The 23899-nt window shown below is 42.1% G+C and overlaps 1 protein-coding gene across 1 annotated transcript in view; it reads left to right on the top strand.

Annotated features, from left to right (window-relative positions):
• Lgr5 (leucine rich repeat containing G protein coupled receptor 5) overlaps nt 1-23899 on the top strand; it is a 137467-nt gene that overhangs the window by 79632 nt on the left and 33936 nt on the right. Inside the window, exons 3-4 of the mRNA NM_010195.2 lie at nt 5711-5782; nt 12908-12979. Of these exons, the coding sequence (NP_034325.2) occupies nt 5711-5782; nt 12908-12979 (144 nt within the window). The remainder of the gene's footprint in view (nt 1-5710; nt 5783-12907; nt 12980-23899) is intronic.

Here is a 23899-nt window from a genome sequence, read left to right as displayed (position 1 = left end):
GTGGGTTGGAGAGCAGGGCAGGATGGGGGTATGAGGGACTTTTGGGATCGCATTTGAATTGTAAATGAAGAAAATATCTAATAAAAATTATTTAAATAAAAAAATTTTTAATTTTTTAAAGATTGATTGATTGATTTATATGTATGTGTCTACACTGTCACTGTCTTCAGACACACCAGAAAAGGACATTCAATCCCATTATAGGTGGTTGTGAGCTACCATGTGAATTGAATTCAGGACCTGGGAAATGAATTCAGGACCTCTGAAAGAGCAGTCACTGCTCTTAATTGCTGAACCATCTCTCCAGCCCTAAAAATATATTTTTTAAATACAGTATAATCTGATCATGGTTTCCCCTACCCCATCTCCTCCCAGATCTCAAACCTCTCCGACCCTACCCTACCCCATCCCCCCAGAGCTCAGGGCACCATGAAGAAGAAGTGGAAAGAGTGTAAGAATCAGAGGAGTAACCCCACCCCCATCCAACTCCATGTCTTCTTTTTCTCTCTCTTCAGAAAACAGGAAAAACAAACAAATGAGGAGAAAGAAGCAGAATAAAATGAAGTAAATAGACAAAAAAAAATCAAAACACTAAGAAACATGCACATGTAGACACAAGAGACAGAGACAACACTTTTAAAAAACAAAAATTGGAAACCCAAACATTTAAGCAAGTGCCAAAATAAAACATTATGAGACAAAACATCTTCAAAAAAAATCATTGGATTCATTTTGTGTTGACCATCTAAAGCTGAGTATGGGTCTCCTTTAATTGTAGATTTCATTCTCTATGGGAGAGATAATGTTTTTTTGTAAGAAGTTTTCAGTTGTAGATGCTTCTGGGTTAGGGGTGGGGACTTGTGGTCAGTTCACCTCTCAGTGCTGGGACCCCATCTGACTTGGACCCTTGCTGGCTCTATGCATGCTGCTTCCGTCTCTTGTGAGTTCGTACGTTGGCCAGTTCTACTGTGTTTACAAGAATTGGTTTCATTGGTGTCTTCCATCCCATTGAGGACTGAGTGTTTCGGGTCTCCCACTCTCTGCACATTGTCCAGTTGTAGGTCTCTGTATTTGTTCCCATTGACTGCAGGAGGAAGCTTCTCTAGTGCTGGCTGAGTGAGACACTGACCTATAAGGAAACTCAATACGTAACTCGTGGGTTGATGTCATGGACAACTCCTTATATAGAGTATTCAGAATTTCGTGTTGTACCTTGTATCACTAATCAGATTCAGATGGGCAGTGCATGACACACTCCTGCCTACAGACTGTTGCTCTTCCCCTTTTAACCAAAGACATTACACCTTGACTCTAGTGGTGTGTTCATAACAATGTAAATTGTTTCCTCTTCTACACCAGGATCTGCTACCTCCATTGTTTCTCTAGTATCCCCTACACCAGGTCTCCTGTCTGAATACCTTAAGTGCTTTTGCTCTTGGCCCTTTAGGATATTCCTATAAAAAGAATCCATTCAAAATGCAGGCTTGTTCACGTCATTCCCTAACTCTTGCAGACCATATGAGGTCCTCCATCGCCATTTAAGCACCAGCCCTGGACAGCCTCTGACCCCAATCCCTGGCATTCTCTGCTTAGCCAGTCTCCATACTCGCCCTGTAGAAGCATATAGACCACACCGCAAGCACACTACTCTACTCTGCCCTTCACAGTATGGCTCAGACCTCTGTTGAAATATCCTCAAAGCAGAAAGGCTCCTCTATACCCCCTATACCACAGTATCAAAAATAATCACCCTCCCACAGTTCCCTATTTCTTTACCTTTGTTATTCTTTTCTTAGAGAACTTTTCATGTTATGTTGTTTGTTTACCTTTGGGTCCAATGGCAATGCCCTTACCATTAGAATGTAAGCTCAATGAGCTCAGAGGCGGAGGGGCTCCACTACTGTAACACCAAAGCAGTCCCTGCACAGGGGCTTAACAAAATACTCGCTGGATACAAGCTAGTATGAAAAAAAATGATAGCACGCGTTTCTTCTCAACTCCAAATGGCTGTTAGGCATACAGAAGCCGGCAATGCTGTGATAGCTCAGGTGTGCCAACTGCGGGTTAACAGTACAAAGATAAAAGGCAGCAGAAGCTAAGACAGCGAGTGTGGACGATTGGGACAGCTTTGTAAACATGATTCCTTGGGACCAGCGTTCGCGCAGGTGTGATACTTCCTTGCCAGCTAAATAAGCCTTCAATCATCCACTTGTTTGCAGAAGATAACCCAGGCTTATATTGATCCAGTTAGTCATCCAAAAGAGTCCGCAAGGCTGTGGGACAGTTTGGATCCACAGCTCCACAACGTTATCTGGGGGCCCAAGTCACTTCGCTCCTTTGGGGGAGGGTGCATTCTTGTGTGTGAGTGTGGGCACATGCACGTACCACTGCTTGCAGGTGGCAGTCAGGAAACAACCTCTAGTGTCCTATTGTTTGAGTGGAAATCTCTTTATTATCTAATACCTAACCGAGTCAAGCTTCGGGAGTCTCTTGTCTTTTCCTCCCAACTACTGCTGAGCACTGGCATTGCGGGCGAGCACTCCTGCACTTGGCTTAAGTTGCCTCTGGGGATCAGATTTAGGTCCTTACACCTGTACGTCTAGCGTTTTACCCACGGAGCCATCTCCTCAGCCCTCTCCACTCTTCTGATTTCACCTCTGATGGTACGTTCTTCCGATCAGAATCAATGACGGTGTTTCGGCAGTCGTCTCTGCAGGACAGGCAAGGTTGAGGAAGTTGGGAACAAGCAACCTCCTTTTAGATGATGGAGAAGCTGCACGTAGCATTTTTATATAGTCTGACTTAGTCATGTAACCACAGGAAGATGGGGGAGGGGCATGGGAAAGGCTACAAAGGCTCTAAATAAGTATCCATGCACCTCTGTAAACTCTTAATTCTATTAGGGGAAATGGGCCTTGGAGAAGGGAGTGACCCATACTGGAAGACCGTTGTTGGTCTATTTTAACTACTAGCTATATGCTGTTTGGGCAATGCACCATGCCCCCAGCATTTCTTGAGAACTTTAGACTAGGTTCAAAGGGCAAGCCCTGGGCTATGTGTTACATGACAGGCAGAATACAAAGCACAGATCCTATAACCCACCATCCGGGTACAAACTGCTACCAAAGGAGTTTAGGGTATAGAAATTAGAAATCTCAGAAATGAGGTTGCTTCGAAAGAGCAGAAGAGAGCAGAAGAAGATGATTCTAGGTCAGTGGTTCTCAGCCTATGGGTTGGGACCCCTTTGGGGGTCAAATCATCCTTTCACCGAGTCACATAGCAAATATTCTGCATATCAGATATTTACATTAAAGTTCATAACAGTAGCAGACTTACAGTTACAAAGTAGGAACAAAACTAATTTTATGGCTGGGGTCACCACAACATGGAACTATATTAAAGAGTTCTTAACAGCATTAGGAAGGCTGAGAGGCTCTAGAGGAAGCAAAGAGATGGCTCGCCTCGCACAAAGGGGTTTGAGGAAGAAGCTGGGTGCTTGTTTCTCCCGGGTATAAAAACCGACAAGAATCCTTTAGTGAATTCCCTAATTCCAAAAGAACTGACCATACAACGATTGTCAATGAACCAACAGTGACTGGGAGCACAGAGAGGATGAACTGAGGGACAGGGCAGAAGATCACAGGGTTTCTTATAGAACAGATTTATGGGGAAATTTTAAGCTCTTTGGAATCACCTTGGCCAAGTATTAAGTGGAATTACATGTGATTAACGTGTATTTTCTGAAGACCTGCCATGCTGAGGTTAGTGGATCCCAGCTTTTTGTTCACTGTATATATTTAAAACTAAATATTTCTTCCTTAGTCTTTATTCCACAAATAAACCTGGTACAAAGCGACCATCCCTTGTTTTTTATTCTGGAGTTTAATTATTAATTTCAGAATGAGGTCCTAGATGTTTTTGCTGTTTGAAAAGCACTTTCATGGCCCATGAGGACTATGGGAAGAACACAGAATGCAAACTCTCTAAGTCTTCCAGATTACATCTGTCACAGGAAGAAAAAGCACGCACAAATTATCACAAGACAAAATAATGCCGTCATGGGCCTGGAAGGGACCTGGGGTGTCCTCTTGCCTAAGTGTTCCATGTTGTTAGTGATACAAAGAAGCACAGGAATTTCTACTGACTTAGTAATTCAAAACATACACAAGAATGTGGGCAAAGTTTTTGTGAGAAGCCCAGACCCGTTGGTATTAAAGTCCTTCTAAAAACCAGGATTACAGATACTGTGGTGTAGTCATTTGAATTGGACAAATACTTGTTGGTGTTGTTATTTCTGTTTTGTTGGTTTTGAGTTTGAGACACTAGTATTGCATGCCTAAACCATCACGCTTGGCTTCAAATGCTGTGTGTGTGTGTGTGTGTGTGTGTGTGTGTGTGTGTGTATGTGTGCACATTTGCTACATGTGTGCATATGCTGGAGACCAGAAAAGTGTGGCAGCAGCTGGTTGTATGGGCAGTTGAGAGGTATGTCATGTAGAGACTCGGAACTGAACTCGGGTCCTCTAGAAGAGCAACAAGTGACTTAACCTCTGAGCAATCTCTCCAACCCAAGTATCTTTGATACAAATACTATTTGGTTCTATTTGTAAGATAACTGCATTATTTGTTTAAATATCCATGCGTGGTTGAGCGTCAGTGGAATGGGCTAGCAAGTGGATGAATATTTATAGAGTTGTACAGTGACTGGCTTCTTTCAGTCACAACACTAGCTCTGCATGGTGGATTCTCTGCCTTTGGGTATAATACCAAGAGGATGTATTTGAGGCCATCAGACCCTTCAGAAAAGAAGTTCTACTCAAGTGGACCAACTCTACCTTTACCCCTAACATCTTTACTGCTGCAAGATGGGGCTGTCTTGACCTTCGGTGTTCTGACTCTAGCATGAGATGAGATTCTCAGCAGATTCTGAGCTCTTCTGGCTCATGTTAGCCTAGGGTTTCCTGCTTGATATTACCACCAAACATCCCGGGCTATGGCTTCCATGTGGCTGCTAAATTAGTACAGAACCAAGCATTGGAGTTGCATAGCCATTTTGCATATTTTTTCCAATGAAATGATTGTAAGGATAACTTTTCAAATGTCAATAGGAAAAGATGACAGAATTTGGCATGAAGTCATCTATCTTAGCACATCTTACACTAAGCTCTCTGTTTCCAATTTAAGGTATTAGCCAATTAAGGCATGTTAAATTAAGCTTCTCTATCTTGTGGTTTAGGAACAAACTAGATGTGATAATACACATTCTTATTTTACAATATTTAAAAAATGAATATATCCTGGTCTAATTACAGTGAAAATATTCTTGTTTGATTATTTCCTATTATAAAACAGTGGTTGTAAAACTTAAGTCCCATTTTGACATGACATGTTTGTTTCAAATTATTATGAAGTTAGTTTTTTGTTTAAAAACTTAGAGGCAAGAATAGATACATATACAGTACAAGCTGTTAAAGGACTTAGCGTAAAATAAGTTATTTCATTTTTTTCTTAGGCACCTCTTCTGCCAACACTTTCTTGGAAATTTAAAGTGTTTGCAAAATATAAGAAAGCAAGGTTCTTTACAATTGCCTGCGTGATCTGAACATGGTTATATGGCATTTTTTAACAGTGAAATGATTCACACTTGAAGAAAACCGTGCTGACTGTGTCTTTCTCTCCCCCTCTCTCCCCTCACCACTGGACCCCACAGACGTCTTGCTGGAAATGCTTTGACACACATTCCCAAGGGAGCGTTCACGGGCCTTCACAGCCTCAAAGTGCTGTAAGTAAACCAAGTGTTGTCGCTTGAAGACAGTCCTGATTTTCATGTCACATGGCTGCTAATTAATGTGCAAATATGGGGTGCAATTTGGATCTTTGAGGTGGCTCAATGAAGTCCCTCTCTGCCTGTGCTGATGTCATAAAACCATGTCATACTTTGGCTGTGATCTGTGTGTGACAGTTTCTCTCTTCTTCTCTAACATTATGTCTAAAGTCACTTGCCTCTAAATAACTACCTTACCTACTCGCACATGCAAGAATGTCTTTTGTTCTCCATGTCATGCAGTTGGGGAGCGTGTCCCTAAAGACTCTGGTCACTAATTGAATAGCTCACTGTGGTACGAGCATATGAGATCACAGCTTCAAATTTCCTTGAAGTTTGCTTCCTTAGGATATATCAAGTAAGGACCCACTCAAACATACTAAGTTTGGGTGCATAAGTAGAAAGCCTGGTGTATGGCCTAGCCAAGTGGACAGCCATTCATTAAGAAATGTTGGATTAGGGATGTAGCTTAGTGGTACACTTGCCAACTATACCCAAAGCCCTGGGTTCTATCCAAGGGAGAGAGTTGGGGAGCAGAAGAAAGGAAGTCTTAAATGTGTTTATACATAAATGTCCTTAACATTCATTGTCCACTTCCAAATTTGTTGTCATAAAATTCAGTACTATTGCATTCTATCTTACTTTGAATTTCTATTACTGTATTGAGACACCAAGACCAAAAGCAACTTGGGGAGAAGCGTTTTTACTTGGCTTACATATCCCTAGCCACAGTCCTTCGAGGGAAGCCAAAGCAAGAACTCAAACTTGGCAGAAACATGGAAGCAGGAACTAATGCCCAAGCCATGGAAAGGTGCTGTTTACTGGCTTGCTCCTCCTGGCTTGCAGAGCCTGCTTTCTTCTAGCACCCAGAACCACCAACCCAGAGATGTTACCACCCACAATAAGCTAGGCCTCACACATCAATCACTGATTAAGAAAACAGCCTACAGGCTTCTCTACAAGATCAGGCTTGTCTTCTTCTTCTTCTTCTTCTTCTTCTTCTTCTTCTTCTTCTTCTTCTTCTTCTTCTTCTTCTTCTTCTTCTTCTTCTCCTCCTCCTCCTCCTCCTCCTCCTCCTTCTCCTCCTCCTCCTCCTCCTCCTCCTCCTCCTCCTCCTCCTCCTCCTTCTCCTTCTCCTTCTCCTTCTTCTTTCTTCTTCTTCTTCTTCTTCTTCTTCTTCTTCTTCTTCTTCTTCTTCTTCTTCTTCTTCTTCTTCTTCTTTCTTCTTCTTTCTTCTTCTTCTTCTTCTTCTTCTTTCTTCTTCTTCTTCTTTCTTCTTCCTTCTTCTTCTTCTTCTTCTTCTTCTTCTTCTTCTTCTTCTTCTTCTTCTTCTCCTCCTCCTCCTCCTCCTCCTCCTCCTCCTCTTCCTTCTCCTTCTTCTCACAGTCAAACTCTGTTTCAGTGCATCCTGGTTTGGAGCATCTAAGTAAAGAAAATGGTAAAAGTTTCAAGTCACTTAAATTTTATCCACAAAACAATATCTTGATTTAATTTCTTTTTCATTGAGATAAAAGTTAACTCTTCAAAAGCACTGGATTTATTTATGCCTAATAAAAATTGCTCCAGTGCCCAAGATACATATAAGATTTTAAAAGCTTAATTAAGTTTAATATTTTATTAAAAATTAAATTTTATAGCAGAATCATTGTTTGTTCCTCTAATATTACTGGGTTTGGCTTCCCTTCTATTTGGGTCACTTGTGCTATTAACAGAAATATTGTAGGCCATATTGCCAACCCTGATGCTAACTTATTTTATATGTTAGCACCAGGTATGATAAACCTACATCTCAGAGAGCCCAGCAAGATATTTGAACCATTCAAAATGCATCATGAAATTCAAGTTTAAATGTTAAGACTAAAACAATTTTCTCATGTCTGTTTATATACAGTAAAATATTTGAATGGTGTTAAATAAATTACAATGTAGAGTCTGGAGAGACGGTCTAGTGCTTAAGGACTGCTCTTAAAGAGAACCCCAAATTAAATGTCAGCACCCACATGGCAGTTCACAGCCACCTATAACTTCAGTTCTAAATGCCCCCTTCTGGCCTCCACAGTCTCCTGTCAGCTCATAAACATATAGACAAGCACACACATGTACAGTTAATTAAAAATAAATAAAAAATAAATTATACTGTAATCAAGTACTTCAATTCATTCAACAAACTGTATATTTAGTATATGAGTTAGTGTGTATATATGTGTGTGTAAGTGTATCTCAAGCCAGCATGTTTTATTTGAAATACTAGTATCAAATGAATGGCAGTGGATTATAGGATATTAAGTATATATGACATCGAATTACACAGAAATATAATTTTAAATCCTTATTTTTAATTAAGCCTGAACTACTCAAGTTTTATACATTTTTCCCACCACAACATCATTTACTTCTCCTAATTTTACCATATATAATTCTAATTGCACCATCTTTCCATTGAATGCTTCTCATAATACACTACACGTCCCATAAATTAAGGAAGGTCATTAGTATATCCCAGCTCTCTAAAAAGTACCTGAATCACAGTATACACTCAGTAAACACTTGTGAAAGAAGAAAACAGACATTCTACACATCATCACTGTCTTAATTTTGTATGGTGTGAACCCACTGTTTCAAGTTTATTTACAGAATATTTATTGCACTTAGCAAGAAAGCTTCCTTTGCCTGATATGGGTCTCTGCCTGCAAGCAGGCTTCATGTGCCCAGAATGGTTCTGCACACATTCTTGCTGCTTCTTGCATTGCATTTTGCCGAAACACTCTAGACAGTGTTGGCCTGAACTGGTTTTGAAAATGAGTCTTAGAAGCTAAGCTTGAATATGGTTCAAGTTGGTCCCTCAAGGGTTCATGTACTAGATATTTGGTCCTAGTGGGGGAATGCTGAGACTGTAGAAACTTTAAGGGGTGGGGCCTGAAGGCCACCATGTCCTTAGAAGAACTGTTCTCAGAAGGATCAATAAAATTCTCACCAGGACTCTGGGTAATTCCCCAGAGTGCGAGTATGAGTTGAAGAAAGGGCAAACCTGGGCCTTGGAGCCTGCAGCTTTCCATCAGACCACGTGGTTGCTTCCTTGCCCATTCCTATGAAGAAAGGAAGGATTTGTCATTAAAAATCTCCTTTTATCCATTCCTAACTAACCAATTTTTCCAGTCTTCTAAGTCAGGGATTTAGCAAGGCTTGGCGATTGTGATGCCCAAAGTGTCGTGAAACAAACCATTGCCAGAAATCACTACTAGATCGATGAAACAGATCATGGGATCTAGACAGTCAAGCAGATCGCCTCTGCTTCTTGGACAGAGTATATCTAGAGATGTGATCAACTGTACAGCCATAAAGCTATGAAACACTCACTCAGTCCAGTCTAGAGGTCAGCCCTGACTTCCTATGAAAGAGATTTCCCTGCAGAAAGAAAACACAGAGGCTTGAATCTGAGAGCACAGCTTGGAATTAACCCTCCATGTAAGAGGTCCTGAGAGACCAGTGTGCTCAGAGGCACACAGATGGGAAAGACCTGGAATGAAGAGGTCGCTCCAAACGGGTTCAGACTCCCGCATTTAAAAGAGAGTTTTGAAGGTTAGAAGAAAAGCCTCAAGATTGCCACGTTAGGCAGCTCGAGAATCATGTTAAAACGTTATTTTTTTTTCTAAGTGCAATGGGGAGCTGAAGAAAAAGTTCATAGGGAAGAAATGCTCAGACTTTGCAATTTAGTTAAGATCCCTAACACACTTTGAGGGTTGAGGGGCAGCAATGTCCTGCAGGAATTTTATTAGTGTTATTGCTGACTTAGAGACTGATGTTCTACAAAGATGCAACTCATTAAATAACTTACACTACCTTGACATCAGAGCAACGGTGCTCAGCATGGAGGACCTGCCTGCTATGGAGTATTTAAAGACTGTGGGAGAGCTTTCTCCAGGTGTGATCTCAATGTGGAGTGTGAGCCAGGCTAAAGGAAGTTATCGCCCATTCTCCCTGACCTCTGACTATGCCCTGCTATCAGTGCAAGCCACCACTACCTTATTGTGTAACTCTACTGAAAGGTTGTATAAGGAGCCATCATATTTTACATAGGAAAATGTAGGTGAATTAGGTATATCCCATGCAAAACCATTGAATAGTTGATTAGATTTGTATGTTAGTTTATTTCTAGTATTATAGGCTTTCTAATGGCATGTTTATGTCAAAGTAGTATTCAGTAGATTCAGTTCAAAAGCAACAAAACAAATTGTATATAGATATATACAGATTAGATAGATAGATAAATAGATAGAGAGAGAGAGAGACAGAGAGATAGAGAGACAGAGAGACGAGACAGAGAGACAGAGAGACAGAGAGACAGAGAGACAGAGAGACAGAGAGACAGAGAGACAGAGAGACAGAGAGACAGAGAGACAGAGAGACAGAGAGACAGAGAGACAGATAGACAGATAGACAGATAGACAGATAGACAGATAGATAGATAGATAGATAGACAGATAGATAGATGTAATACTTGTTTGAAATTCCTATTAAGTTAGTAGAAAGGTAAAAGAAAAGAAGCTAAGATAAAAAGTCACATTGGATTTAGTTAGCAGAGTTTGCTTTATAAATTTTCACACTGCTTCCTTTTAACTAATTGGGGCACAATCATACACAGTTCGTGTTGTAGCTATTATTCAATGATTTATTATTTGGCGATGGCCCATTGTTTTAAAATCGTATTCTTCCCCTGCCTAACAAGCTTTTCTGCCCCACTTTGAAGAAGGCAGTTCGAGGACTGCTCACGTTTCCCAGTCAACCTTAAATCGCCATGCCGTGCGGAGGGAAATGATCTCCAGGGTCCTCCAAAGTGCTGGAGAAGGAATGCTGACGTCAGGCATAGGGAGTCAGTTTGACTCATCCTGGGGATGCCCTGTGTGACTTTCACTTCTTCACCTGAACTGCAACCCCACTGATTTGTTTGGGGTCACTCTTTTTTTCTTTCCTTTTTTTTTTTCTTTTTCTTTTTTGGTTTTTCAAGACAGGGTTTCTCTGTATAGCCTTGGCTGTCCTGGAACTAGACCAAGCTGGCCTCGAACTCAGAAATCTGCCTGTCTCTGCCTCCCAAGTGCTGGGATTAAAGGTGTACGCCACCACCGCCCGGCGTTTGGGGTCACTCTTATTTTAATAAACAGTATTTCCTTTTTCCTAAAATGCCCAAGAATGCTCTGTTGTTCCATGTCTTCACTGGTTTCCCCCAAGATCCCTACCCATGTTTCTGTCCTTGTATGAAATGCCTTCAGGTCATGTTATCCTTCTCACACCTTGTTATTAAAAGCACAAGCCAGGGCTGGGGATGTAGCTCAGCTTGTGAAGTGGTTGCCTGACGTACACAAAGCTCTGGGTTCTATCCTTGCTATGATATGTAGCATTTCATACAGGAGGCATAGCATTGTATGCCTGTAATTCCAGCAATAGGGAGGTGGAGGCAGAATGGCCAGGTTCAAGGTCACCCTTAACTAATGAGTTTGAAATGAGCATGACCTACATGAGATCTTGTCTCAGGAGGAAAAAAAAAGGAGAGAGAGATAAATATATAAATGTTGAATCAAACATCTAACTCATCCATTAAAAAATTGTTCCTGGGATTGTCACATGTAACACTGTGCGTCTAGTGAAGCATAAACAAATAAATTGACTGTAAATTAATCTTTCATGGCTCTTTAATAGGTAAGTCCTGATCCAATGAGATTGAAAGCCAGAGCAGAAGCACCAAAATTCTCAGCAGCATAGACCTGTCGCTCTCCTCATACAAACTCTCAAAAGTGGCTGTAAAAGTCATCTTCATTTAAAGCTATGACTTGCATAAGGATGAGCAGAGTCTATAGTAAAACAAGAGAAAAGTCCTAGTGACCCAGTCCAGTAAGACCAAGAACAAAGATGACAGTGGCATTTGTCAGCTGGTGTTGTCTTACATATGGAATCTTATTGTGATCTCTTGCATCTAATATTTAAATATTATTGCCCTTGAACACATTGATCCCAAGATAAATAAGCTGTTTGGTTCTGTTATACAAAATACTTAACCCAATGAAATGCCAAATAAGGCTATCCTCGGCAAAAGTTCATTTTGTGTTAGTCAAGAAAGGGCGCCATCCTCCAACCTCCCAGTACCAAACCAAAACCATAAGGTGATGGGCAAAGATCACCAAAGAAACATCACAGAGAGCCATAATTCTCCCGTTCAACACTGACCTACAATCCAGCCTTGGTAGGCAGCGTGATGTCTATGCATAGGACACTTAAACAGAAAGAACATCCAAGAATCAGGTCATCAATTGTCACAAGTCTCCATTCAACAAGATGACAAGCTGTTCTCTCTCCCACCTCTACATTCATCTGTTCTCATTTAGCCTTGCTGATCAAAAGTTAGAGAGAAAAAAGAAGACAAAAATACCAGCAAAGATGTTTGCTTAGAGGAGCCTGAGGATGCTGTATGAAATAGTGACTGCCTTAAGCATTCCCAGAAAAGATGTTAGGAAAATACAAAATCACACGCCGCCTCTAGCGAAAGCAGTTCGCATTCTTTTGTACACTTGTGCAAATGATAAAATGGAATTATGCACCCACATCATGACCAGGACTTCTTAGGCTGTTACTATACCGTGTATTCAGTAAGCAAGGTTTGTGGAAGAAATCAACAGCCATGTGAGGGTTTTCCATCTTAACTGCACACTGCGGGACTATAAACCCTTTAACGGTTTTGTCTCTCACTGAAACATCTTGAACAAAACCAGAATTTTCTAATTAACTCACTGGGGACTCGAGATAACCTGCTCTCGTTCTGCCATCTGAAGGTAACCGGATGAGAGATGAGGGCTTAATTGATAATTGGGGGTTTTGTAGGATTTATTTATTTATCATTTGCACTCACACACCCCCAGGAATTTAACCTCCCCCCAAAACCTGTTGTGCGTGATGCTCTGATGTTTTTAAGACCCTGGGACAGTGTCTGATGCTACTGTGTTGGGGACAGCGATTGTTAATTTTCTTTTCTGTCTTTGTTGTTGTTGTTGTTGTTGTTGTTGTTGTTGTTGTTGTTGTTGTTTGCATGGACAGTATGCTGCAGAACAACCAGCTGAGACAGGTTCCGGAGGAAGCGCTACAGAATTTGAGAAGCCTTCAATCCCTGTAAGTACAGCTGTAACTGCAAACCATGAATCTCAATTGAGAAGGACCTGACCTGTGTTATCCAGGAGCTGGTGGGGTTGAACGGACTAGAAGCCTTGGCCTTAGCCTTTGGTGGTTCCAGGCAGATGTTTAATGACGTCTTCAGTCAAAAGCCTGAATATGTTGGTGTCTCCAGAGCAAACATTCACTTAGATAATCCTGTCCACAGGACCATTAGTATTTTTTTTTTCTGAATTCAAATGAAAAATGATGCTTACCTTTTACCTAGAAAATTGGAATGGACAATCTGCCATTTTGGCTTCTTTAATTTGTTTTATCTTTAAACTGTCTGAGCTTCTTTGTGATCCAACCTTACTTAGCAAAATAACTACAAGTGTTTTAAATTCCACATTATCTGTCAAGGGCCCTCAAATTAGGAAATCCAGATCTACCATGTGTCCTGATGCATAGCTACTACATAAACCACAAGCTGCCCATCACTGTACACATTGATAATCACAAACAGTCCCACAGTGCTCATCTACATAAACTCAAAGACCTCACACAGACAGAGACACAGACACACAGACACAGACACAGATACAGACACAGACAGACACACAGACACAGACAGACACAGACAGACACAGACAGACACAGACACAGACAGACACAGACACAGACAGACACAGACACAGACAGACACAGACACAGACAGACACAGACACAGACAGACACAGACACAGACAGACACAGACACAGACCAGATAAACACACAGACACAGACACACTACAATGGTGCTAATGCCTTTTGCTCAGAACACACCTTTCCAGCAGAAGTTTCCCTCCCAGCACCCACATAAACAAATAAGTAACTCCCCACAAGAGGAGCATTCATACCGGCCAGCTGTTTGGGGACTTGGGTTGGAAGTAATTATTCTCAAACGCTACTCGGCAAGTCTCTGCCATAACTGTTGTGTTAGTAAACCATCGTCTCACCAGAAGGTAGGAATGGTAACAGTACAGTTGGATGATTTCTGACACACATGTGTGTCAAGTGCTCTCTAATTATACCTACACTTGAGGTCTTCATCTGTCAAACAAAGCGCTGCTTTCTGGTCCTGACTGATGAGGGAGATAAAGGCACGGAAAAAAGGAAAAAAAAAAAAAAAAAAAAGAGCGAGGACTGCAGACTCTAGCCGGAAAAATCCTCCGTAAGGAATCCATCAGTTAATAATTACATACGGTTTGCTTGATGCTTTCTACTGCAGTAACGAGAGAAGGGGGTGTGAGATCTGAAGATGAGACCTTCATTCTTTGATCTTTTCCTTTTAATGAAAGAAAATCTGTGCTTGAGGTCATTTCAAGCTTTTTTATTCTAGTCAAACAAAGTGACTTCCTAGGTTTTCAGCAGCCTATAGATAAACAAGCGCACAAGGGACCCTTTGTGGCTGGGGCTGGGGCTGTTGCATTTCCAACCCCTCCTTAATGACAGGACAGTGTCACTCTGCTTTTGTTGAGCTTGCTCTACCTGAAGGAAGCAAGCAGAGGGAAGCCGACTGCCTCCAGTAGGGCTGTAGTGGGGGGATGGGGCTAAATGGAAATTGAGATACTGACACTGCCCAGTAGGAACTTTAAACAGCTGCAAAGCAGTCAGTAGATTCTAGGATAAGAGTTTGTAACCGAAATCCCCTATTGGCTGAAAGATCACAAACAGAAGGGAACTCTTTGAGAAAGAGAAAACCATGAGCCTTTTCTTCACTTCAGCTGGGCGGCGACTCTCTGATAAAGGTGTTCAGATTTAGTTTCTGCCAGGCTAGATATGTACTGTTCACCAGGTGTCTCCCAGTTTCTGGTTCACAAAGGAATTTCTTTCTGAAACCTTATAAACACATAAGTGCGTGTTCCCTGTGAAAAGAGTCAAGGGTTAATTTTCTGGGATGACATCACATCCGAAATGAAGCGTCTAGACAGGTTCTCAGCCCCTGGCACACACCGCTTTGTGTCAGCTGGGTTAGGTGACAAATGGTCACAAGGTCCCTTTGCCCAGAGCTCAGTCAGTGTGAGCTATGAGGCAAGGGCAGTGTACACTGGTGTGCTTCTCTTTGTCGCTGATCACTTGTGCTGCCTTGGTGGGACAATTAGGATCTGTTCACAAAAGATTCGTGAGCACAACTTAACCACCAGCTCCACAGACCATGCTGCACCAACGAAAGGTGCCCCTGTCCTGGTTTGGAGGTTTGGGGAACAGCAAACTCTATTCAAGTTGTGTTGTTATCTTGTGTGTTAAGCGCTACCTTGTGGTAAATTGTCTTTCTCATGCTTCTATTTACCAGCTCCTAAATGAAAGCCTTACAGTAGGCCTCGTGGTCCTCCCATTCCTTATCGGTTTCCATTCTGATTCCAGACTGTCCACCTGGAACGCAAGGACATTCACTTCAGTATCAATAAGAGCAGGGGGTGGGGGTGAAATTCCATCGTCCCCACTGTGCCAATATTAGGAAGTCCCCCTACCAAGTCACAGCCTCTTCTTGGACCTGGGTCAACACTTAGATTACCACATGGCCCCATTAATATATGGAGGTTCTATTAGTCTACTGTCTTCAATTAACCCCCATTTTCCCAACCCCAACACACACACACACACATACACACACACACACACACATACACACACACACACACACACACACACACACACACACTGGGTGTGGGGGACACACTGGGTGTGGGGGACACACTGGGTGTGGGGGAGAAAGAAACTTTCTTTGTGTTTTATATTACTCTCTAAGAGGCAATCCTCGCATTGCGCATGTCTTCCCACAGAGAACCTTTTCAATGTTGATGATAAATCATTATCCAGAGAGCCTTGGCACCTAGCCACACCTCCAGACAATGCAAATCTGAATCTCTGAGTATTGCCATGACTCATGCCTGTCAAGAAGCAGCCTGGGGGTGGGGGTGGATGGGGGTGGAGATGGAGGTTGCATTTATCTTGGCTTACAGTTTGAGGGGATCCAGGTACAGGCCATCATGGCATGGATAGGTGGTATCTGGTCACAACACATTCATAATAGGAAGCAAAGAGAGAACAGGAAGCGGAGCCAATGTATACAACCTCAAGACCCGCCCCCAGTAACCCACTCTTCCCAGCAAAACTCCACCCACTAAAGGTTGCACAGCCTTCCCAAACAGTGCCATCATCTAAGGATCCAGTGTCCAAACACAAGAAGAGCCTATGACTGGCATTCCCCCAACTCAAACCACAGCCCTGAGGAGGGGTTCCATGCATTGGTGTTTTCTAATAGCTTTGTTGTATATGCAAGTGCTTCGTAAAGTTAAAGCTTGGAAATGGCATGTTCTGCGGGTGGTATGTATCCCCTCGGGTGATATGAAAACCTTTCTGAGTTCTTTGCAAGCCTGAAAACAAAAACCCAAATCCATACTTTGCAGTCCAATTTGAGCTAATAATATAAGTACAATAGAAAAGTAAAACATTGCCTTGTGTATAATTGGAAACAGTTCACCTCTCAGCCTGTTGACTCTACTTACTACCTCGGGCAAATAAAGTTAAGAGGCCACATGCTGTACTGCCCAGATACTCAAATGTGATGCCTGGAACAGCCAGCCGCACCAGTGCCACCTTAACTTCTCAGAGCCTTGGGGCCCAGCTGAGCGTTACTTAATGAGAATCTTTATTTCAGCAAAACTCTAGAGGATCTGTATACGAAATATGCTTGAGGAATTAAAGTGTTCAGTGTTCTGTTACCCTACCAAACGATCGACACACCCAAGAAGGTTGAGAAGCAGTAAACCCCCACCATTTGTAGTCTCTGCCCCACCCACCTACCCTTGCCTTCTTGGAGGAAGGTTAAGAACTTGATCCATGGCAACTGGTAATGTTTCTGTGAGGACGAGACAGATTGTTCTCAGGTTGCAAGGGTTCTAATTCTCCACTTGTTCCCCATAAACAAAAACTGGTTTGTTCCTAATGAAATGACATAGGTACATTTGTGTTCTTTTAACTGTCTCCTGATGCTTACCAACTGCTCAGCTGAAGCCAGGGACCAGCAGCACAGAACATACTCCTGTACAATATGTACATTTGACTTCTGACACGGGAGTGACTGCCCAGACACCAAGTGGGTTTTTGTAATGTAATCAAATGTAACTTAATTTCCTTTCCGTATTTTTGGAAGGGAATAGAAATGTAATCAGAATTCACAGTGAGTTCCATTTCACTTGGAAACTTTTGACATTGTAGACTAATGAGGGCTAGGGATTGGGTTACAATCATCTGATGATAACTCAAAGCCTCGCTCTCCCGCACCTCCCACCTAAGAAATCAATCTATGTGTAAAGACTGCCTCGTTTGTGACAGCCATTAGTGGATTTCAAATATCTCAAAGTTACACATGAAGTTTAAGCTGACCTAGGAAAATTATACATTCCTATTTGTCCAAGTAGTCAAGGGATTATTTGAAACATCGGTTTTAATTCCAAATGCTCATTAGCAAAGTTAATTGTGTAAAATATGCGTCAAAGAGAAGATGAGCTGCTAAATAGGAAATGGAAGCAGGATCAAGCATGTCTTTATTATTGACTCTATTTTCTAATTAGCTAATATTCATCTGCAGGGTATAAACCCAAGTAGAATGTACAATTCCTGCCTGAAGTATGACCTGCCCACACGTATCATGTACAATGTCTACCCCAGGTCTGCCTACACGTATCATTTCCAGGGCTACAATGTCTACCCCAGGACCATGTAAAATATCTATCACTGACTTCATCGAGACTCTTCATGACTTGTTTCTGCTTATAGTTTTCTTTAAAAGAGATAATACCCTAGATGAGTCTGGGAGGGGAAAGAAGCAGGGTGCAGTTCTGAGCCAAGTTAAAGTAAGCTGTCCTGGGACGGCAATGTGCTCTCCTATTGACACTCATGAGCCTATTGAGTTCCAGACCCTTGACATAGAATGGGAAGGAAGTAACAATGGACAAGGAAGTGTGACCAGACGGAAAGAATACAAGAAAGCCTAGAGGGTAATAGTATACAATCAAAGGGGCTAAAAATAAAGTGGCCTTAGCACCGGTGACATTTATTCCTTCCACTAAAATAGTTAAAGAGAACATGAGCTCACACAACAAGAAATATACTGTTTCTATCCCTCCCCACCCCCAAAGATGCCAACATACTGGGGTGGGGGTAGACTTGGAAGGGAAGCTCTAGAGGCCTGAGACTCTGTCTATTGAACTAAAGCAAATGCAAAGCAGCATCCAGTAAATCCCTATCAAAAAGAAAAATAGGTTTTTGGTTTGGTTTGGTTTGGTTTGGTTTGGTTTGGTTTGGTTTGGTTTGGTTTGGTTTGGTTTTCTGCTTCCCCCCAGTTTACACATGAGGAGGGAGCAGTTTTCAGAGGAAAGACTCTCTCTACATAATATTTGCAAGCAGAGAAGCTACAATGGGAGCATCGTCTTCCTAGATGGGGGACTAACATGAGTCGTCTATTTTAAAAAGGCCACGAAGGAGAGAGTCCAAGGCCAGGTCTTCCAGCTTCAGGGCTGTGGTAGTGTATAAATGGCAGACCCGCCCGAAAGGGAAGGAGAACGCGCGCGTTAGGAAATTGGAAGTCAAATAAACCTTTTAAAGCAGAGCCGACTCTTTGGAAAAGTTAACCAGGTAACAGTTGTGGGAAGGCGAGCCATGAGTGGAGCCAAGTGTTTCCAGATAGATGGGATGTGCGGTGGAAAAGCAGGAGAGAATGGGGAAAGCAGAGACTCTTCGCCATGGTGACGAGAGAAGCCAGTGCTGTCCCCGTCCTACCTCATCCTCGTGGGTTAGGTGCTAGCATTTTCCCTTTGTCATGAGAAAGCAAAACTATCAGACTATTGACCTTCCCAAGGTTTAACAGCTTAGGGGGAGAAAAGTCAAGGTGGAGATGTGTTTGAGAGAACTCTAGTCTGTCAGAATCCCAAACGCTGCCCATTTCATGCCCCTCGTTCTTTACTTCCCTACCGGTGGGAAATGGTTACTGGTCAAAGAGAAAGCATCAGCCTTGCTGGAAACACACACACCCCACATAGGCCAGAGATGTGACTGTGAACCTTCACATGAAGGAATGGGAGTTGTAGTGCTGCCAGAGAGGAATAAGTGAATTTAAGAAAGAGAAGGGAATCCTATTCAAACCTGAGCCTGCCAGCCCTTGTTAGGATTTCCCTGGCATTTGGTTCTCTGATCCCTTGTGCCTTTGAGGGGGCAATCAGTTCTCTCCAGATGAGAAGACTCTGTGTGAGAAAGTTCCTGATAGCACAGACTACATGTTGCCAGAGCTTGCTGGGAGGGTGGAGAAAACCTCTGCCATCAAGGAACAGAGACCAAATAAGTGGCTGTGTTGAGGTTTAGTCCTGTTGACTATTGGAATGCTAAGTGCAGGGTTTGGGGCGCCAGATCTGGAGCCTGCATGTGATGCTGTGTGACCCTGCCCCCAAGTTACTTCTGATTGGTAAATAAAGATGTCAACAGCCAATAGCTGGACAGAAGACACATAGGTAGGGTTTAGGATTTGGGGGGCTTGTGGTCAGAGGAGAACCACAAGGAAGAAGAAGAAGGTGAAAGGAGAGAGAGAAGCCACTGTAGATGTATCCAATTATGATCTCAAACTTTATCATGGCAGTGGTGGAGTTCATTACTACCCTCCCCAATGTTCTGGGTTCCTGAACGAAAGACACACACACTCATTGATATTCCTAAAACAACTCAATGGCCAGGCTACTTCCTAACCTCCAGGTGGCTAATCCACCTCCCTCATATATTCCCAAGTCATTACTTACTAAAATCTATATTCCATCTTGGCTGCCCTGGCCCCAGTCAGGCAGCCTTCTTGGGACCACTCTTCCCCAGCTCCTACATGGTGGCTATGTTCTGTGTCCTGCACCCTCTCAAGTGTAGCATCTGTCCTTTCCTTCTCCCAGGCACTGTGAAACTCCTTCCTCCTCTCTCTGTCCCTAATCCAGGAATCCTAAAAGTCCTGTCTTTGTCTGTCTTGCCCAACCATTGGCTGTCAGCATCTTTATTTATTAATAAGAACCAACTGGGTACAGGATCCCAGAGTGTCTTATGTGCAGACATTCATGGGAACAGTTTTGGGGACACAAATTAACATAAGAATACAAACAGCTACAAGCCACCAAGGGTTAGGTGAGTCGTGAAAACATGATCCTGAAGGCTGGAAAATTGGAGTTAAGAGCACCCCAAATAAAAGATAGTAAGTAAATATTCAAAGTTAGTGATAGAAAGTAGATTTAATAGCATAGAAGGTAGATATCTGCCCAGTTCTTGTGTTGTTTAAGGCATGTTATAAATATAAATGTTGTGCATGTCTTTTATCCAGGAGCTGAATGATCAAAATGGGGTAGAAACCCAGGTAGGGTTTAAATTTTTCTACAACAGGCTAAAGTGATATTCCTGAGGAAGAGATGAGTATCAAGACAATCTTATAAGCCATGTTAGGGCCAGACTCTGTGTAAGTACATCTGGGGCACTTGAAGGATAATATCAGGCTTATTGCAAGATGGAACACCACAGGAAGGTACTAATAAGGAAGGGACCAGATCTGCATTGTTGAGGAAGTCAGACTGGAGAAAGGAAACCTTTATCAGAACAGATGCTGGAGATCAGAAGAGGAAGATGGATTTGAGAAACACCTAGAAGATGAAGTTTCCAGAAGTATCGACAAAGAACAAAGAAACCAGGCATGGTGGCATATGCCTTTACTACCAGCACCCAGGAGGCAGATTTCTGTGAGTTTGAGGCCATTCTTGTCTACATAGTGAGTTCCAAGGTAGTCGAGGCCACACTGTGCAACCCTTCTCAAGAGAAGAAGAGTAGGAGGAAGAGGAGGAATAAGAGGAAGAAGGAGAAGAGGAAGATGAAGAGTAAATGGAAGAAGAGGAGGAGTGTGGGGAGGGGGGGGAAGGGAAGGGGAAAGTAACATGAATGATCTCTAGGTTTCTAGTTTCTCCAACAGTTTGCCTAATGAGGCAGTGACTGGGATAAGCACCACTGTAGAGGATTGCATGAGGAGAGGGGATAGATCAAGATTTCTGTCTTATGCTTTAGGAGAAAGAACTAAATACACATGACATGTAGTTTGAATTCCAGAGCTATACTTTAAAGGAGTTTGGGGTGAAGCCTACCTCCTACCATGCACGTCTCTTCCCTGAACACTTCATGATAAGAACTTGTCTCACTACTTATTTTGAACTGTCTCAAAAAGGCTATAACCATGCCTGCTGGTTTAGTGATTTATCTCCAGCCTGAGACACAAAGACAGCCTTCTGGCATTACTTATTGAAATGAACTGAAGATCCAGACTCTAAGTTGTATTGTAGACAGCTGCTCGGGGTTCCCTGCTTTGGCCATAAGCTGTATATACTCATCTCCCTGTGTCTAGGCTCTAATCTGTGTATGGCTTTCCCCCCACTTCTTCCCTGGATTTAGTTGAACCAATGTTTTCTGCAGAGATAGTAGAATTGGCCTACTTACCAGTTTCCCCACTCTGTTAGTTCAGAACTCCTCACTTCAGGAGTAGGGACGGAGGAAAAGCCTGCTGATTAGAAGAATAAAATTTGGACAGTAGTGGAGACCCTTCTAAACACAAGAGATGGTCATGAACACAAAGCCTAGAATTACTGTGGGAAAGAGATAGAAGAAGAAAAAAAGTTGACTAGATCAGAGAAATAAGAGAAAGGTTCAAACAGATACGGTAGACAGAGGGCCTTGAATGTCAGAAGGGAGGCAGGGGCTAGATTTGAAAGGAATGGTAATTTGGAAGAACCAGAGATTTCTACCAAGGGAATGATATAAAGGCCAATTTCAGAGAGATTAATCTGGCAGCAGTCTGCAGGATTAATTGAGAAGATAAGGGATCAAAGGCAAATGGGACCAGCTCAGAAGCCGTGGCCGAGATGCAGGTGTGAAACGATAAGAGACTTAGCCCGGGAGTCAACCCAGAGATGAAGATAAACGGAGAGAAATTATTGAGGGATGGCTGGAAGGCAGTGGGAGATCCAAAAGTAGATTCAAGGATTCAAATCCTGGTGGTTGGTACCTGGGAGACTAAAGAGGCCCTAACACAAAAAGAGAGCCTTTGTTTCCTTCGGAGAGAAATGAAACCCAAGAAGTGACTGCCCTCAATATTTTTGTTGTAGCTGGCTCCTTGTCACAAAACTCACAGCAATGTTGATCTCTGAAACAAACAAACAAAAAAGATCAACATAATGAACCATGCATGACCTGAAATCTATTCTTCATCGGGGTTAGGGCACAACTTGGTGGCAGAGCCCCCACCTCTCACTATGTGGGAAGCTTAGCTCCATCTTCAGCAATGCTGGAAAGGATGCCAGAGAGACAGAGGCTTAGATACCCCACCTATTTTTATCCAGCTCCCGAAGCAATGGACAAGAATAAATTATGGCATTTCCATGAATATGTAAACTCTTTTTGCCAAGAGACAGGGAAAAAGAATTTTTACTGTTTCAGACATATGTCTGAAGCAATGATTCTCTCCCTGAGAGGGCCACACTAGCTTTACAAGTGAATTGGAAAGGGAAAACAGAAGCAGAAACTTCCCATCTAAGCTGTCACGGCCCTTTTGTGAACCTATACCTTGTCTTCATAAGATATTGGAAATGTCTCATCTGTATGGGAAATCTATTAAAAGATGGAATCCCTATGTTATGGCCACAACACAAATGTTGAATAGGAAGAGCAACAGTGAAAATGATTCTAATAACATAGAGAATCCATTTAGATCCATATTGCTGTATTATATAGATGACCTACTATCCTGATTGCACTGGGATAATGATCTTGTGTTAAATTCAATGGCTATCATCCACTGGTTCCAGGACACAAGGTTCAAAACAACAAAATTTTACCATAATGCAGAATCTGTGCATTTTGTTGAACTATATTTGAAAATGGATTTCCAGTTGGGTGGTTTTCATTTTATTAGGCAAGTAAAGTGATCATTGAGAATGTCTTTATTTCTCAGTTTACCAGTGACCCAGAGAGAACATTGTGGTTCCCTAACTAACTATCCATGCCTTCCTCAAAATGGTCTCACAGATGTAAAAAAAAAAAAAAAAAAAAAAAAAAGTATCTACTCTACAAGAGTGGAGGATCATATCTTTAAATTTACAAAGGAAAAAAAAGTGCTATTCTGTGAAACACCGGTCATGAAAATGCCATGCTCTGTAATTCTGTTTATTACCGAGTCCCCACAAGCTGTGCAGTACAGCTGCCACTGTCTTCACACTTGGGCCCTTCTTTCCTCTCAGTCATCTATGTTAATAATTGACACTATTATGGTCATCCTGGTGTGGAATTAGCCAAGATCAATGGCTTATCTTGTGACTAACGCTTTCTTCCTTGTAGTTAATGGCTCATCAAAGACATTCCCAAACAAAGATACAAGCTTATGGGATATGTTGGCAAGGTGTCATAGAGAAGACAGATAAAGAACCATTTTCAAGAATAACAACAGCAGCAGTGATCTCACAGCACCTCTAATCCCTACAATAATGCTGCTTATAAATCAAGGGTTCCTTTCAGGAGAATAGAGCAGATTCACAAAATGTTTCTCTTAAGAAAGGAAACTTTCAGTTAGTGCTTTATGCATAAAAGCATTAAGATTAAAACTTCACACAGAAAGGGGAAACAAAGTGTTCTTTCCATTCCTGGTTAAGAAAAGACTAACATTTTTCTTGATGCTTTGTAGCTTTGTTATGTAGAACACAAGCTATTGCAAAACTGCAGTCAGCCTGCACATGTAATTCTTTGTTTATATTTTACATAAAATAGAGTGGCGATCCTTCTTGCTCTCACATGATCTCTATTACTCCATTTGTCCAGACCAGAAAGCTGACTCGCCATAA

This window comes from Mus musculus, chromosome 10 (genome assembly GCF_000001635.26).
Source record: "Mus musculus strain C57BL/6J chromosome 10, GRCm38.p6 C57BL/6J".
Classification (NCBI taxonomy): Eukaryota; Metazoa; Chordata; class Mammalia; order Rodentia; family Muridae; genus Mus; species Mus musculus.
The sequence above is the reverse complement of the archived record's forward strand: the minus strand, read 5'-3'. Positions and strand labels throughout refer to the sequence as shown.